General features: G+C 35.7%; 1 protein-coding gene across 1 annotated transcript; it reads right to left on the bottom strand.

The window, feature by feature from the left end:
• Nucleotides 1-4,298: 4,298 nt before the first annotated feature.
• On the bottom strand, nt 4,299-12,937 carry RAMAC (RNA guanine-7 methyltransferase activating subunit). The gene is made up of 4 exons (XM_007479236.3): nt 12,842-12,937; nt 12,072-12,129; nt 7,695-7,877; nt 4,299-6,314 (listed from the first exon to the last, which is right to left on the bottom strand). The coding sequence occupies exons 3-4, from the start codon at nt 7,862-7,864 to the stop codon at nt 6,128-6,130; spliced, it is 357 nt and encodes a 118-aa protein (XP_007479298.1). The 5' UTR covers nt 7,865-7,877; nt 12,072-12,129; nt 12,842-12,937; the 3' UTR covers nt 4,299-6,127.
• Nucleotides 12,938-13,474: the final 537 nt, after the last annotated feature.

Below are 13,474 nucleotides of genomic sequence, written 5' to 3'. Positions count from 1 at the left end.
TTTAACACTAGTACTGTTCTTAAAAAGCATTAGGGATATTGCTTTCATTTTAATATTTCATTTTTTCTATTAACCTCACAATTTATTCTAGCATTTCTTAAAATTTTAAGTGAGAAAGGGTTAAGAAATAATTCTATGCCTGTTGAGCACTGTATGTGTAATTAGACTATCTTTTGGAACATAGACTCTGAAATCCATACTAGAAACCCCAACAGCTATCATTCTTTTAAGTGTTTTCAGATAGCTAATAAGTTGTCCAATTGGGGAGATTAAGATGAACAAACTAATCAGGTTAAAGAGAAAATGAATTTATTTTCAAAGGAAGATCTGCCTTTTCTCCCTCCCATCTCCCAACTCCAATTGAGAGAGCGAGAAAAATTAAATTCCTGTTACAGACATGTTTAATCAATCAAAATAAATCCTTACATTGGTTATATCCAAAAAAAGTCACAAGCTGCACTGAGTCCATCAACATTCTTCTGGAGGTGGATAGCATGCTTCATTACTAGCTAAGATTGTGATTGCTCATTATGTTAATTAGAATTCCTAAGTCTTTCCTCTTTCTTTGATCTCTTTGAGGTATAGACCTTATAGTGATATCTCTGGGTCAAAGAGTATATAGAGTTTAATACCCTTTGGGACATAGTTCCAAATTGCTTTCCAGAATGACTGGCTCTGTTCACCGCTCCAACAGTAATATACTTATCTTCCCACAGCTCCTCCAGCAATTTTCATTTTCCTTTGTTGTCAACGTTTTTAATCTGCTAGGTATGAGGTAGTACCTCTTAAGTTTTAATTTACATTTCTCTTTTGTTGAGAGCATTTTTCCATATGGCATTTTACTTTGTTATTTCCTATCTTGTTTGGTCATGAACTCTATCCCCATCTATGGATCTAATTGGTAATTTCTTCAATATTCCTAATTTATTTAACCATCTTTTATATCTAAGTCATATACCCTTTTGGAACTTACCTTGAAAAAGTGTGAGGGGGCAGCTGGGTAGCTCAGTGGATTGAGAGCTAGCCCTAGAGACGGGAGGTCCTAGGTTCAAATCTGGCCTCAGACACTTCCCAGCTGTGTGACCCTGGGCAAGTCACTGGACCCCCCTCGCCCAGCCCTTACCACTCTTCTGACTTGAAGCCAATATACAGTATTGACGCCAAGACAGAAGGTAAGGGTTTTAAAAAAGAGAAAAAGGGTGAAATGTTGTTTATGTCTAGTTTCTGCCAGATTTCTTTCCAGTTTTCCCAATAATTTTTGTTCAATAGTGAATTCTTGCCCCAGTTACTGGGACCACTGGGTTTATCAAACATATTCTAGTATTCTCATTTGCTTGTGCCAATTGTGTATCTAATCTTTTCCACTGATTAACCTTTTTCTTAATACTAAATTGTCTTTAAAGATTACTGTTTTATATTATAGTTTGAGATCTGATACTACAAAGTCTTCTTCCTTTGCAATTTTTGCTTTCATTATTTCCAGTAAGATTTATTGACCTTTTCCTTCAGATAAATTTTATTAAATATTAATTTATATATATTTTAATATAAATATAAAACAATAAATTCTTTATTTTTTAGCTCTAGTAAGTAATGCTCTGGTAGTTTAATTGGTATGGCACCAAAAAAGTAAATTAATTTAGGTAGTTTGGCCATTTTTATAATATTGGCTTAGACTACCTATAAATGATGAGTATTTCTCAAACTTTTTAGCTGTCTTCATTAGTGTATAGAATAGTTTGTAATTGTGTTCTTATAGTTCCTGTGTGTCTTGGCAGGTAGAGTCCCAAATATTTTTATGTATTCTGTAGTTGCTTTGAAAAGAATTTCTCTCTTCTTGGTGGATTTTGTTGGCACTAGAAAAATGCTGATTTATATAGATTTACTTTGTGTCCTCCAACTTTGTTCATCTTTTCAATCAGTTAACTTTTAGTATTCTCTAAAGTAAACCATAATCCCAACTTTAAATAGTGATACTTCCTCTTTGCCTATGTCTATTCCCACAATTTCTTTTTGTCTCATGGCTATAGTTAGCAATTCTTGCACTTCAATAAATAGTAATGACATCTTAATTTTTCTCTGATCTTACTTATTATGGGTTAATGCCAACTCTTGGTTTTAAATAGGTACTTCTTATATTAAGGAAATAGCCATTTTCTCCCGTTTTCTACTCATTATGTTTTAAAGGTATTCTTAGAATCGGAATTTGAGTTCTGTAGATAGATTTCTTAAGAATGGAAAAAAACATTTTTATTTTCATTAACCTTTGGTTTTCTTCATAATCTAATTTTATTTTATGCATTTAAAAATATTATTCTGAGGAATTCTCATAGGCTTCTCCAGAGTGCTAGAGCACATGACAGAAAAAGTTAACAATCCCCATTTTAAAATATTCTCAAGTCACGTGTATGTGTTTCCTATCTCCCTAGCTTAGGCAAAAGGCAGACTATGTTTCTTTAATGTTCCATTATCACATACAGAGTTCTGCATACAGCAGGTATTCTGTATTTTGTAAGCCAAGCAGTCCTTGAGGGCAGGGACTGAATCTTATTCACCTTTATATCCCCCATAGTGCCTTGCTAATGCATAGAGCAACTATAAAATCATTAGTAAATAATCAAAAAACAATTAGCAAATATTTATACAAGGTCCTGGGGACATAAATATAAGTTCCTATTCTCAGGACCTTTTTATTGGAAGTAGGAATAAAATATGCAAATATAAGCAAAAACATAGTGTGTATATATATATATATTATATATATATGTATATATATATATAATATATATATATATATAAAAACAATATATATATATATTATATATATATGTATATATATATATAATATATATATATATATAAATGACTTCAAGAGCAAGGGTATACCAATAACTGGGAGTGGAGGTGTTTTTTGTCTTTCAAATTTTTACCTTCAGTTTTTTTTTTAAACCCTTACCTTTTGTCTTAGAATCAATACTGTGTATTGGTTCAAAGGCAGAAGAGTGGTAAGGGCTGGATAATGGGGGTTAAGTGACACAGGTAGGAAGAATTTGAGGCCAGATTTGAATTTAGGACCTGCCCTCTCTAGGCCTGACTCTCTCAATCCACTGATCCAACCCAGCTGCTCCCTTACCATCAGTCTTAGAACTGATAGTATCAGTTCCAAGGCAGAAGAGCAATAAGGGCTAAGAACCGGGGGTTAAAAGACTTGCTCAGGATCACAGGGCTAGGAAGAATCTGAGGCCAGATTTGAACCCAAGCTTGGCTATCTACTGAGCCACCTAGCTGCCCCACCTGAGCTGTGTTGAAGGAAGCTAGGATGCTGCAAGGTAAGGAAAGACTGCATTGCAGACATAGGGAATCTCTTATGTAAAGGCATGGCAGTCAGACAGAGTCATATAGAGTACAGCTAGTAGAGAAGTTTTACTGAAATATAACACATAAAAGGAATTACTAGAAAAGGAAGACAGGAAAGGTAGGTGGGAGTCAAACTATGGAGAGTTTTTAATGCCACTCTTTTATTCCCCAAGGCTACAGGGAACTATTGAAGATCTCCAAGGAGGATCAGGAATTAGTCATATATTTTAGAAGTGTCAGTTTGGCAACTGTGTGGAAAGATGGATTAGAGAGGTTACCTGTGGGGAAGCCAATTAGGCCAGTACAAAAGCTCAGATGAGAAGTGATGAGGACCTAGAGGCTATGTGAATAGAGAAGGGAAAGAAGTCAAGGACATTTTGGTGGTAAAGTTAGTAAATGTTTTTGCCTTTTCTTTGCAGCCCCAGAATTCAATAAGGTGTCTGGCACATTGTAGTATTTAATAAGTACTTCTTGATCGACTGAAAATTAGTGGAATGTGGGAATTGGAAGATAAGAATGATTTTAGAGTTGGGACCATGTCAGTCAACCTACACCTACAGCATGTATGACTTGCCTGTCATTTTGAAGATCAGCTGAAGGCATATGTCTAGCTCTTCTTGAGTTTTAGGTTTTAGAAATAATCCACTTGGGGCAGGTAGGTGGTTCAGAGGATAAAGCGTCACACCTGGAGTTAGAAGAACCTAGATTCAATGTGGCCTTGGGCATTTCCTAGCTGTGCGACTCTGGGCAAGTCACTTAACTGCAATTGCCATGCCTTTACCTCTCATCAGCCTTGGAACCAATACTTATTACTGATTCTAAAACAGAAGGGAAGGGTTTAAAAAAAAGAAGGAAAAAAATATAACTTCCCTATGATCCTCCCACTACAGCAGATTTATGGATAGGGCAGGCTGCATATAAATATTAAGACAATATACAAATACTATCAAAATCTATTTTTATTGAGTGTCATGTTCAAGGTTGGCTTGTACATATGTTAGTAGAACAGACATTTGCTTACATGGTATGGTTTGGGGGAGCACAAGGGAGGTCTTACCTCCCACTTCCTCCAAAATCGTGCCAGCCACAGTGCTTAAAGTTCCAAAGATTTTAATTCCAAAGATTTTTTTCCCTCCTTGAAATGTAAATACTTCTTGAAAGTAACACATTATTCTTTGCCAGTCATTTGCAGAAATTACTTTTTCTTTCAGCGTAACAGCTAACAGAGTAAAGATTTTTAAGGGAATAGGATATATAGGCTTCTAAGAGTAGGAGGCAAAGGAATGCTTAGGGAATGCAGGTTCCTTCACCATCATAGAGAAAACACCATGAGAAGGCTGTTAAGATGGAAATGCCAAGAAGGTATTTGTCAACTGAAAGAAAGGTTTAAGTAATTGTCACTGCAAAGCTCTGACATACTAAGATTGATCATATCCTTTAATAACACTTCTATTTCAACAGAGCAATACCTTCCCCACAAAAAATTGAAGAATCTCATAAAATGTCAAACTGCTACTCTGAGATCATAGGATTGAGAGCTGGAAGGGACCTCAGAGAAATCATAAAGTCCAACTCCCTCATTTTACAGATAAGGATTTCTGAGGTCAAGAGAGTTTAAATGAACTGCCCAAGTTCAGTTCTTAAAAGTCAGTGTTTGAACTTAAGTCTTTTGGGTTAAAAAAGAGAGTACTTTTTTTCCTGTTATACTGCACTTCCTTTTATCAGACAGGATGTAACAAAAAGCAAATTATTATAGAACTAATAATCCAAAACTTGAGTGAGGCTAAACAGTTACCATTTCCCTTAAATAAAAATGTAATTACAATAGGCATCATAATGGGAGTATAAAAATAGAGAAAAGATTTTTTTTTAAATTCACACAATTATTGCATGCATATAAGATACAGCAGGTTCCATGTTTGGCAGAGAAAAAAATAATGTAAAATCTAAGCTATCATGACTATTTAAAAAAAAGTACATGCTGAATTATGTTTCATATGATGATTGGAAAGAAAGGGCTGAAAATAACAGGTTATAATGTCTAGATTGCACTTGAATTTCAATCCTGTGTTTTTGTGAATGTTAAGTGAATTTTAAGACTTCTGCCTTCCACACACCAGAAAGCTCATACTAGTATATAATGCAAAAAAAAAAAAAACCAAACAACCCATATCTATGCCCACTTAATCCAAAAATAAAAATTCTTTTCTTATTTTACATTTTTATTCTTTTCCTTTTGTTACTAATATAGCACTCAGACCTCTAAAATAGGCATTCACATAGTATAGTTATTTCTAAATCAAAGCCAAGTGAAAGGTAAATCGATTATAATTTGTTTCAGTTGCTGTTAAATATGGTATTTTGAAAGCCAAATGTAACTGTCACTTGGTGATTTACTTCATTAGTCTATAAAATTCCAGAAACAATTTCATCCATGTTTACAGATATTCCTTTAAATTTGAGAGAAAGCAAACATTTTTCCTATTTCCATTTCTGCCTGTGTTAAAAACTTATGACTACTGGCAGCCTTACATGGAAATTCAATGCACCAACAATATATGAAATGAAGTCGAATTTGAGGTAGAAGTTGAACAATGTAGTCCATAACTTCTTCAGCTACCATCACATCTTTCTAGTTTCTTTGTACATGACAGCCTTAAGTTGTGTAAAAGTAGTTACACATAATTATATACAAAAAACAAGACAGGCAAGCTTTTGACATGTTAGAAGAGGATGTATTGGTTTTCCTTGATAGATGTCAACATTTATATTAATAGTAGCCATAAGGAGGCCGTTGATTATAACCATAATTTCCATACTGATGATGGTAATAAGGTTCTTGTCTATGCTGCTGATAATTATTACCCCAGGGTCTTCCATGCCACTGATTAGATCTGTTGTCACTTGGCCAACCCCGTCTGCCATCCCTTCCTCGAAATTGTCTGTTATCTTGCAACCTATAATAAAAAAGGCCACCACAGTTTTAACATGTATTAATATAGGCACAACCCCCCCATTAAATCTTTGACTCAATTGTGTCTTCAGTGTAATTCCCACGTAAATATTCTACAAGTTTTTTCTCCTATAATTGAATGTTAAAGTACTAACTTACCCTAATTTTTCAAATTTATCCCTAAAAACACAGTGAAATCAATTCTATATAGAATTAATCAACAAGACATGCTTTAATTTTATCCCAAACTATTGCTAATAAAAACTAATTTATATAATGATTCAAGATTGGCCAAGCACATTCCACACAATCCTATTTTTAAAAATAGAGGTAATATTTTACTATTTGCCTGTGCTAAAATGTTAAATGTAATTTATTTTTTATTTTATAATCCTTCTCTCTCCCCACCCCCAGCAAAGTAAACATAAAACAAAACAAAAAACTGTCCTCTTTTGAGAAAAACCCCAATTTCAAATATTTGGGGAAAATATAGTTATGTCCTAGTGCTATGATGGCGAACCTATGGCACATGTGCCAAAAAAAAAGGGGGGGGGATATGTAAAGCCCTCTCTGGGGGCATGCCTGCAGTTATTTTTTTGTTTGTTTATTTGTTTCTACTAGAAAGTCAGAGGGACTTGGGACAGACCTGTTCCTCTTCCCCTATCCATGTGCCTGAGGACATACCTCACTTCACCTGCCTCTCTGCCCAGCAGCTCAATGGGAGTGCTTCCTCCCATCCTTGTCTGGGGGTAAGGGAGAGGGGTTGGGAAAGGGGGTGGGGTAGGGCAGGCAGGCAGAGTACTTGGTTGGGGATGAAGTGGGGGAGGCAGGGTCTGACACTCTGCCTCTAAAAGGTTTGTCATCAAAGTCCTAGTACATTTGTTTAAAGAAAGAACATTATTTAGCTCACAGAAAACAGATACCTTAAGTTAAATTTTTAAAAAGAAACCAAACAAAAAAGTATATAAGTAAAGTCCTGGCATAAGTCAACTTAAAACTAGTCTTTTCAAAGAAAAAGACTACTATTAGAGTTTTCTTTATGAACTGAGTAGCTTGCAGTCAAATAGACCCAAATGACTGCTTTTTTTCCTTTAAGCTACCTACCAAAGTATTAAAGCTACTGATTGAAATCATGTTTTCTAGCTCTATTTAATATGATCACATATATGCTATTTGAAAACAGTACCGTAAGAAGGGGACATAGATAAGTAGGGCAGTTTTGTTATTATTAAGTTTAATATATACTTTAAAAATATAATGTAATAAAAGCTTACAGTTTCATATAAATTCCTTTTTCTCTTTTATATATAGATATTGAAATGTTTGTTAATGTCCATTAAGAGTATATTTTTAAAAATTTTTTTGTTAAAAAAGAAAATTATACCTATTGCCTCTGTTTCTTTGATTACCACTAGATCCACTGTTCCACTCTTCAACAATTGGAGGGGAGTCTGTGGGGCGTTTCAGGTATTCTTGGTACTCTGTATCATCTTCTGTGAATCGATTGGCAAACATCTCTTCAAAGTTTGGAACAGCATCAAGAGTGTCAGTCATTCTGAAATCTTCCCTAAGACAAAATATTAGATGGACAATATTATTTTAAAAATGCTTAGATTTTGAAAATATCTAGAGGAAGCTAGGTGGTACAATGAAGAGAGCTCAGAACTGGGGAGGCAGCAAGACCTGAGTTCAAATTCTTCCTCAGACATTTATCAACTCTGTGACCGTGAGCATCATGTCACTTAACTTCTGTTTGTCTCAGTTTCCTCCTTTGCAAAAAAAGGATATGACTGCACCTACCCCACAAGGATTGTTGTGAGGATCAAATCAGTTAACACATAAAAGTGCTTGGCAAAAGCACTATTCAAAAGACTAGCTATTATTATTATCAGTCGTGGTAGTAGTAGTTTTCTTCCTAACTGATGAATAACCAAGTTGCAAATAAGAGTTTCTATTTTAATTTTGTAAAAAAAAACCCCATACCTTCCAATCTTAGAATCAACCCTAAGTATCAGTTTCAAAGGCAGACTTAGGGTTATGTGACCTGCCCAGGATCACACAGCTAGGAAGGATCTGTAGCCACATTTGAACCCAAGACCTCCTATCTCCAGGCCTGGCTCTCTATCCACAGAGCCACCAACCTGCCCCACTGATAGTTTTTATACACCATCTGGAACTCAATGTTTCATCATGCCAAAGAGGTGAGCTTGGGGTCTCAAAGGCAATGCTTGTAGTGTACAAACTATGTATGGCAAGTCCTATGAATATGGAAAGCTTTCAAATCAGAGCTTGGTAATAAGATTGACAATGGACCTAGATAAGAGAAGCTTTCACCAGAAGCCAAGTCCTCAGGAGATGATTTTTTGGTGTGTGGCTGGCTATACCCTCAATCAGGGAAAAACAAAACAGAATAAAATCACAAATACCATAATAAGGTGCAGAAGGATTGAGGAGACCCTACACAAAAGTGTGATCACTTGATCCTTGAAAAATTAAAATAAGTATGGAATTTAGAACGTATTTAAACATTTCATAAAAGGCATTTAAAAAGAGGGCAGCTAGGTAGCACAGTAGATAGAATGCCAGGCCTAGAGACAGAAGGACCTGGGTTCAAGTCCAGCCTCAGGACACATCCCAACTGTGTGATCCCAGCTCAGTCACTTAACCTCAATGGCCTATCCCTTACCACTCTTCTACCTCGGAACTGATACTTAATATTGATTCTAAGACATTGATTGTAAGGTAATTTTTTTAAAAAGAGGCATTTAGAAAGCAAACATACTTAATTTTGACAAAACTACATTACACAACTATATCCCACGACATTTCAGATTTGTATTTTGCCTTTCTTTGTATTACCAGTGCTTAAAACATTTCCTGGCACAAAGCAGCTTATTAATAATGGAAGAATTATGAGGGAAAATATTATGTGGTCTCTCTTTTCCAGGCTGACTTATGAAGAATATGAGGACTCACCCATATTCAGTTGCTTAAGGCCACTTCTTTTGCCACGTCCTTGAAAAAGAACCTATGACCCTTTATGAGCAGCATTTATATATTTAATAAACACATGCTGACTCATCAATTGTGACAAATGAAAAGTAACTTTTATTGATGAGGAGGTAAACTATACACTATAGCTAGTGGTGGTGGGAGAGGAGATGGAATCTATGTTGTGTAATATGGTATACAATGCCAGAAATGTCTAAGGTACTGGTTGGTTTTGCTAAATTGCTCTGTGCCTTTCTTTTTAAGTCATTATTATAAATTTGGAAATGAATGTGCTAGAGAAACAAAAGGCATTAAAAAATTGCTAAAACCTAATAACTCCAAGGGAGGGTTAAAAAAATTCCATTTACATGTTGTTTCCATTATATATGCAAGTTAAGTTGTTAGAATTTATAAATGTAAAACCTACAGTTAAGATTCTATATTTGTTTAAGGTCAATGTAACACTAGGGGCAAAAGCCTCACAAGTGATACTAATGCACCACTTATCACAGGGTCCCACCGGTGCCTTTAACTGCTGCTACAATGAGATTTTCATCAGAATATTTCATTCTCTATGATCTTTTACCAGATGGGACTACTGCCTCTTAGCCGATAATTTGCCTTTTGGAAACTGTTTATTGAGAAGGCTACCTTTCACAGACCAGAATGGTGAACTATATATAAAATGATGCCCACAGGGCATCAAAGATTTCTTATTCTGGAGTCAGTACAATGTATTATATAAAATATCTAAATCTGAATAGCAAATTTTCACTTTTCCCCAACTAAATCTACCTGTAGATTGTAGACTTGCCTCAAAATCAAACTCAACAAATCTGATCAGTACAATGTTGGTTATTTAAGTCAAGGAAGAGAAAGTAGAAAATATAGACTTCTTGTATCAACCAAAGGCTACTGCGATGGATATTTTTACATAGTCAGGATCAACAAGCATTTTCTAAATATGTTTTCAAGGTACAGTACTAAGTGAGGTATTGTGTAAAATATGCTATATGGTCTGTGTCCTCAAGGAAGCTCAAGTTAATTTATATACAGTTCTAAACTTACATTAAAATAAATCCTTTAGGATTATTATAACATGCCTAAAAAGTAAAAAAAGGTACCAATTGTACAGGAAATAGTTTTGGGACTAAGATACTTGAATTTTCATTTAAATTATTTTATATTATCATAGCAAGTTCACGACAGCATTGGAAATCAAACATATAAACAGTAGTTCCAGTTGGAAATATTCATCATTACTAAGCCATATTTTTTAAAAGCATTAACTTCAGAAATGATCATTAGAAAGAAATCCAAGTCACTCAGCACTCTCTTCAACTCAGAATTCTTCAAGACTAGTAGAAGATGCTTATACTCAAATTCCAGGCTAAGTATCATAATCACTGAGATTTATATGTAATGCAATCATACTCTGTGGTAGTCTGACTCTTGAAGGTAAACCTAACTTAATTCTTTAAGGACAAATGAAGTTAAAGATTGCCTGTGTGTTCTGGGTAAGGGGATGGAAAGGATAATGAAGGTGAAGTGAACTCTTTGTAGTCTTTTTCTTTCATACTGCCTTCTCTGAAGACATTGGGGATTTACTCAGATTCAAAGGCTTATGGTTTACTCCTTTACCCACCAAAAAAGACTGTCCCTTTATCAGTAGCATCAATTCAACAAAATAATTGCTGAGTAAAGGATATGAATAAGGTATAATGATGAATACAAAGATTAGGTCCCTGTCCTCAAGATGCTTACATTCTCATAAAGTAAGGACTCTTCTGCCAGAGTAAAAGTATTCTAGTAGCCACCTTTAATCTCTTCTTGTTTAAACACAGATAATCTTCACTACAACCCCATCAAGCCCTCCACTCATACTCCCAGATTCCCATGTCCACTTTTATCTGTTCTTGTACATTATGCCAGCATTTAATATGCTTGTATTAATAAGCACTCATTTATCTAACATCATGGAGTTCATTTGTATGCCCCTATATATTTTTCTGCATCTGGTAATGAAAGTTCTAACAAACAAATATGCCACTGGACTATATTCTTTTCATGATTATTGTAATTTCTCTTCAGAAAGTTCAAAACACTTTTCATTCATTCATTCACACGGGTCATTCAAAAGGATGACAACATACATAAATACTAAAATTGAGGTTACTATTTAACATAATTTTCAGTATTATTGTCATTCTAAAGGTACCAAAACAGAAACAAGTAACTTAATGAAGTCCACAGAGCAATGCAAAAAACAAAACAAAAAATCCTCTCAAGTTACCTGATACTCTAATACTTTCCAGTCATTGCTATCATGTTACCACCTTCTAAATACAAAGATTCTCTATGAAGGTTTTGTTTACAGATTTGAAAGTTTGCAGAAATATTAACCTGATGCCAGAACCTCTATCTTCAAATTACTTCATTTCAAATTATTCCTCCTTCTCCAAATTAATTTAAATTCAAATGATTAAATCATAAATATCAAACTCTTAGTGGCCTAAAAGAATACTAAAAGGTCCTTCATCCACCAACCAAAGAATTATAACTATCACATGTTATTAAGGATATATTCAATATTTCAGGAAAATTAGTAATTATCATCTTTACTATTAGCAATATTAGTTTATTTGCTTTACACCTATTCAGCTAGTGTAGAGCACTATGCTGGGTGGGTCTGTAGGGCTTGCTTAGATGAATGTCACATTTCATGTTCTTATTATCATAAATTATTTAATTTTTAAAAAGTTCTACTTACTTCAGTGTCTTAAGAGTTGCTTACACTGTTGACTTTTTTGTTGAAAAAACTCTAAGTCCTTGATAAAAAGACAAGAACAAAAAAATAAACATCAAGAATAGTAGTCAATAATAGCAAGTAGATCAGTAGCAGTTTACACTCTATTTCATTAAAGCCAAGAGAACCAAAAATATGTTGGCACAGTACTTCCTGGCAGTCTAAGTCCCAACTTGTCAGTTTGGGTTTTGTTGGGTTTTTTTTTTTTAGGCTAGAATGTAATTCTCAAGCCAGCCCCTCATTTTACAGATAAAAAAACCTGAGAACCCAGAAAAATTATGTAACCACAAGGTAGAAAATGACAAAACTAGAGCTTAAACCAGGTCTTCAGACTCAAAATCCCAGCGTTCTACTTCACCTAATCTAACTGCGACCACTTAAACCAATCTGATCAAAGTTTTTCATTTGTAAATGACTCAGTTCCTGTGGATTACCAGAAGTTCCTACCAATTTTATGAGTTATCAGGATTTGTTTCTGGGTTTTTAGAAAATGGGCATTTCAGCTCTCGGGCTGGGGTGGGGTGGGGTGGGGTGGGGATGGATCGCGTGCCTAGCAACCAATTTTACTCGAGTAAAAGAAAATTTGGCAGGAATCCAATCTAGCACCAGATATTTCAGGCTTTTTCTCTAAGGGGTCCCTGGGTTGCTGAGGTGGTACCAGTTTTTGAACAGAGCCAGAAGACGGGGAAAAAGGGGTGAGGGTTGAAGAGACTGAAAATAAAAAGCAACGGCACCTAGAGAATCAGTTTCTTTCTCAAAGCATGGCCCGGTTTATTCCAGCTGGCAGCAGTCGCTTGTCCGCGCCGTCCTTCAGCACCAAAGAGCGCGCGCTGCGGCAGGGAGAGAAGAAAGGGTACAGTGAGGGGCGCGCGTACCCCGAGCCCTGGGGACGCCTCCAAAGAGACCAGGACGGTGGCACTGCTGCAGGGAGCCCCGATCAACCCTCCCTCCCGTCCGCTGCCAGACTTGGCCCCGGAGCCCAAGCCAACCCGCCAGCCAAATAATACTACCCACCCCTACCCAATGCCTCCTCTCTTCACAGTCTGGGTTCTCGGGCCACCAACCTAGAGAGACACTTCCGGTGCTCGTCTAGGCAACAAGGCTATTTCCGGATGAGCTGAGCAGGGAACAAGCTTCCGCTTCCGCTCGCCAGAAGAGGCAATGTTTGAAACCCGGATGTCAAGCTGTCAGTTATTCCGTGGCTCCTAGTGAAAAATTAATTCTCTTTCCTTTTGGCCAGTAAAGGAAAAGGGTATTTGGAACATTGCTCGATCAGGTTAATCCCAATATTCCAGGGCAATTATAAACCAAAAAAAAGTCATTTGAAACCTATTAACACTTGACAAGTAAGTTGGAGTTATTAAAAT

The sequence above is a fragment of the Monodelphis domestica genome, chromosome 1 (genome assembly GCF_027887165.1).
Source record: "Monodelphis domestica isolate mMonDom1 chromosome 1, mMonDom1.pri, whole genome shotgun sequence".
NCBI lineage: Eukaryota > Metazoa > Chordata > Mammalia > Didelphimorphia > Didelphidae > Monodelphis > Monodelphis domestica.
This window is presented reverse-complemented; position numbering and strand designations above follow the sequence as displayed.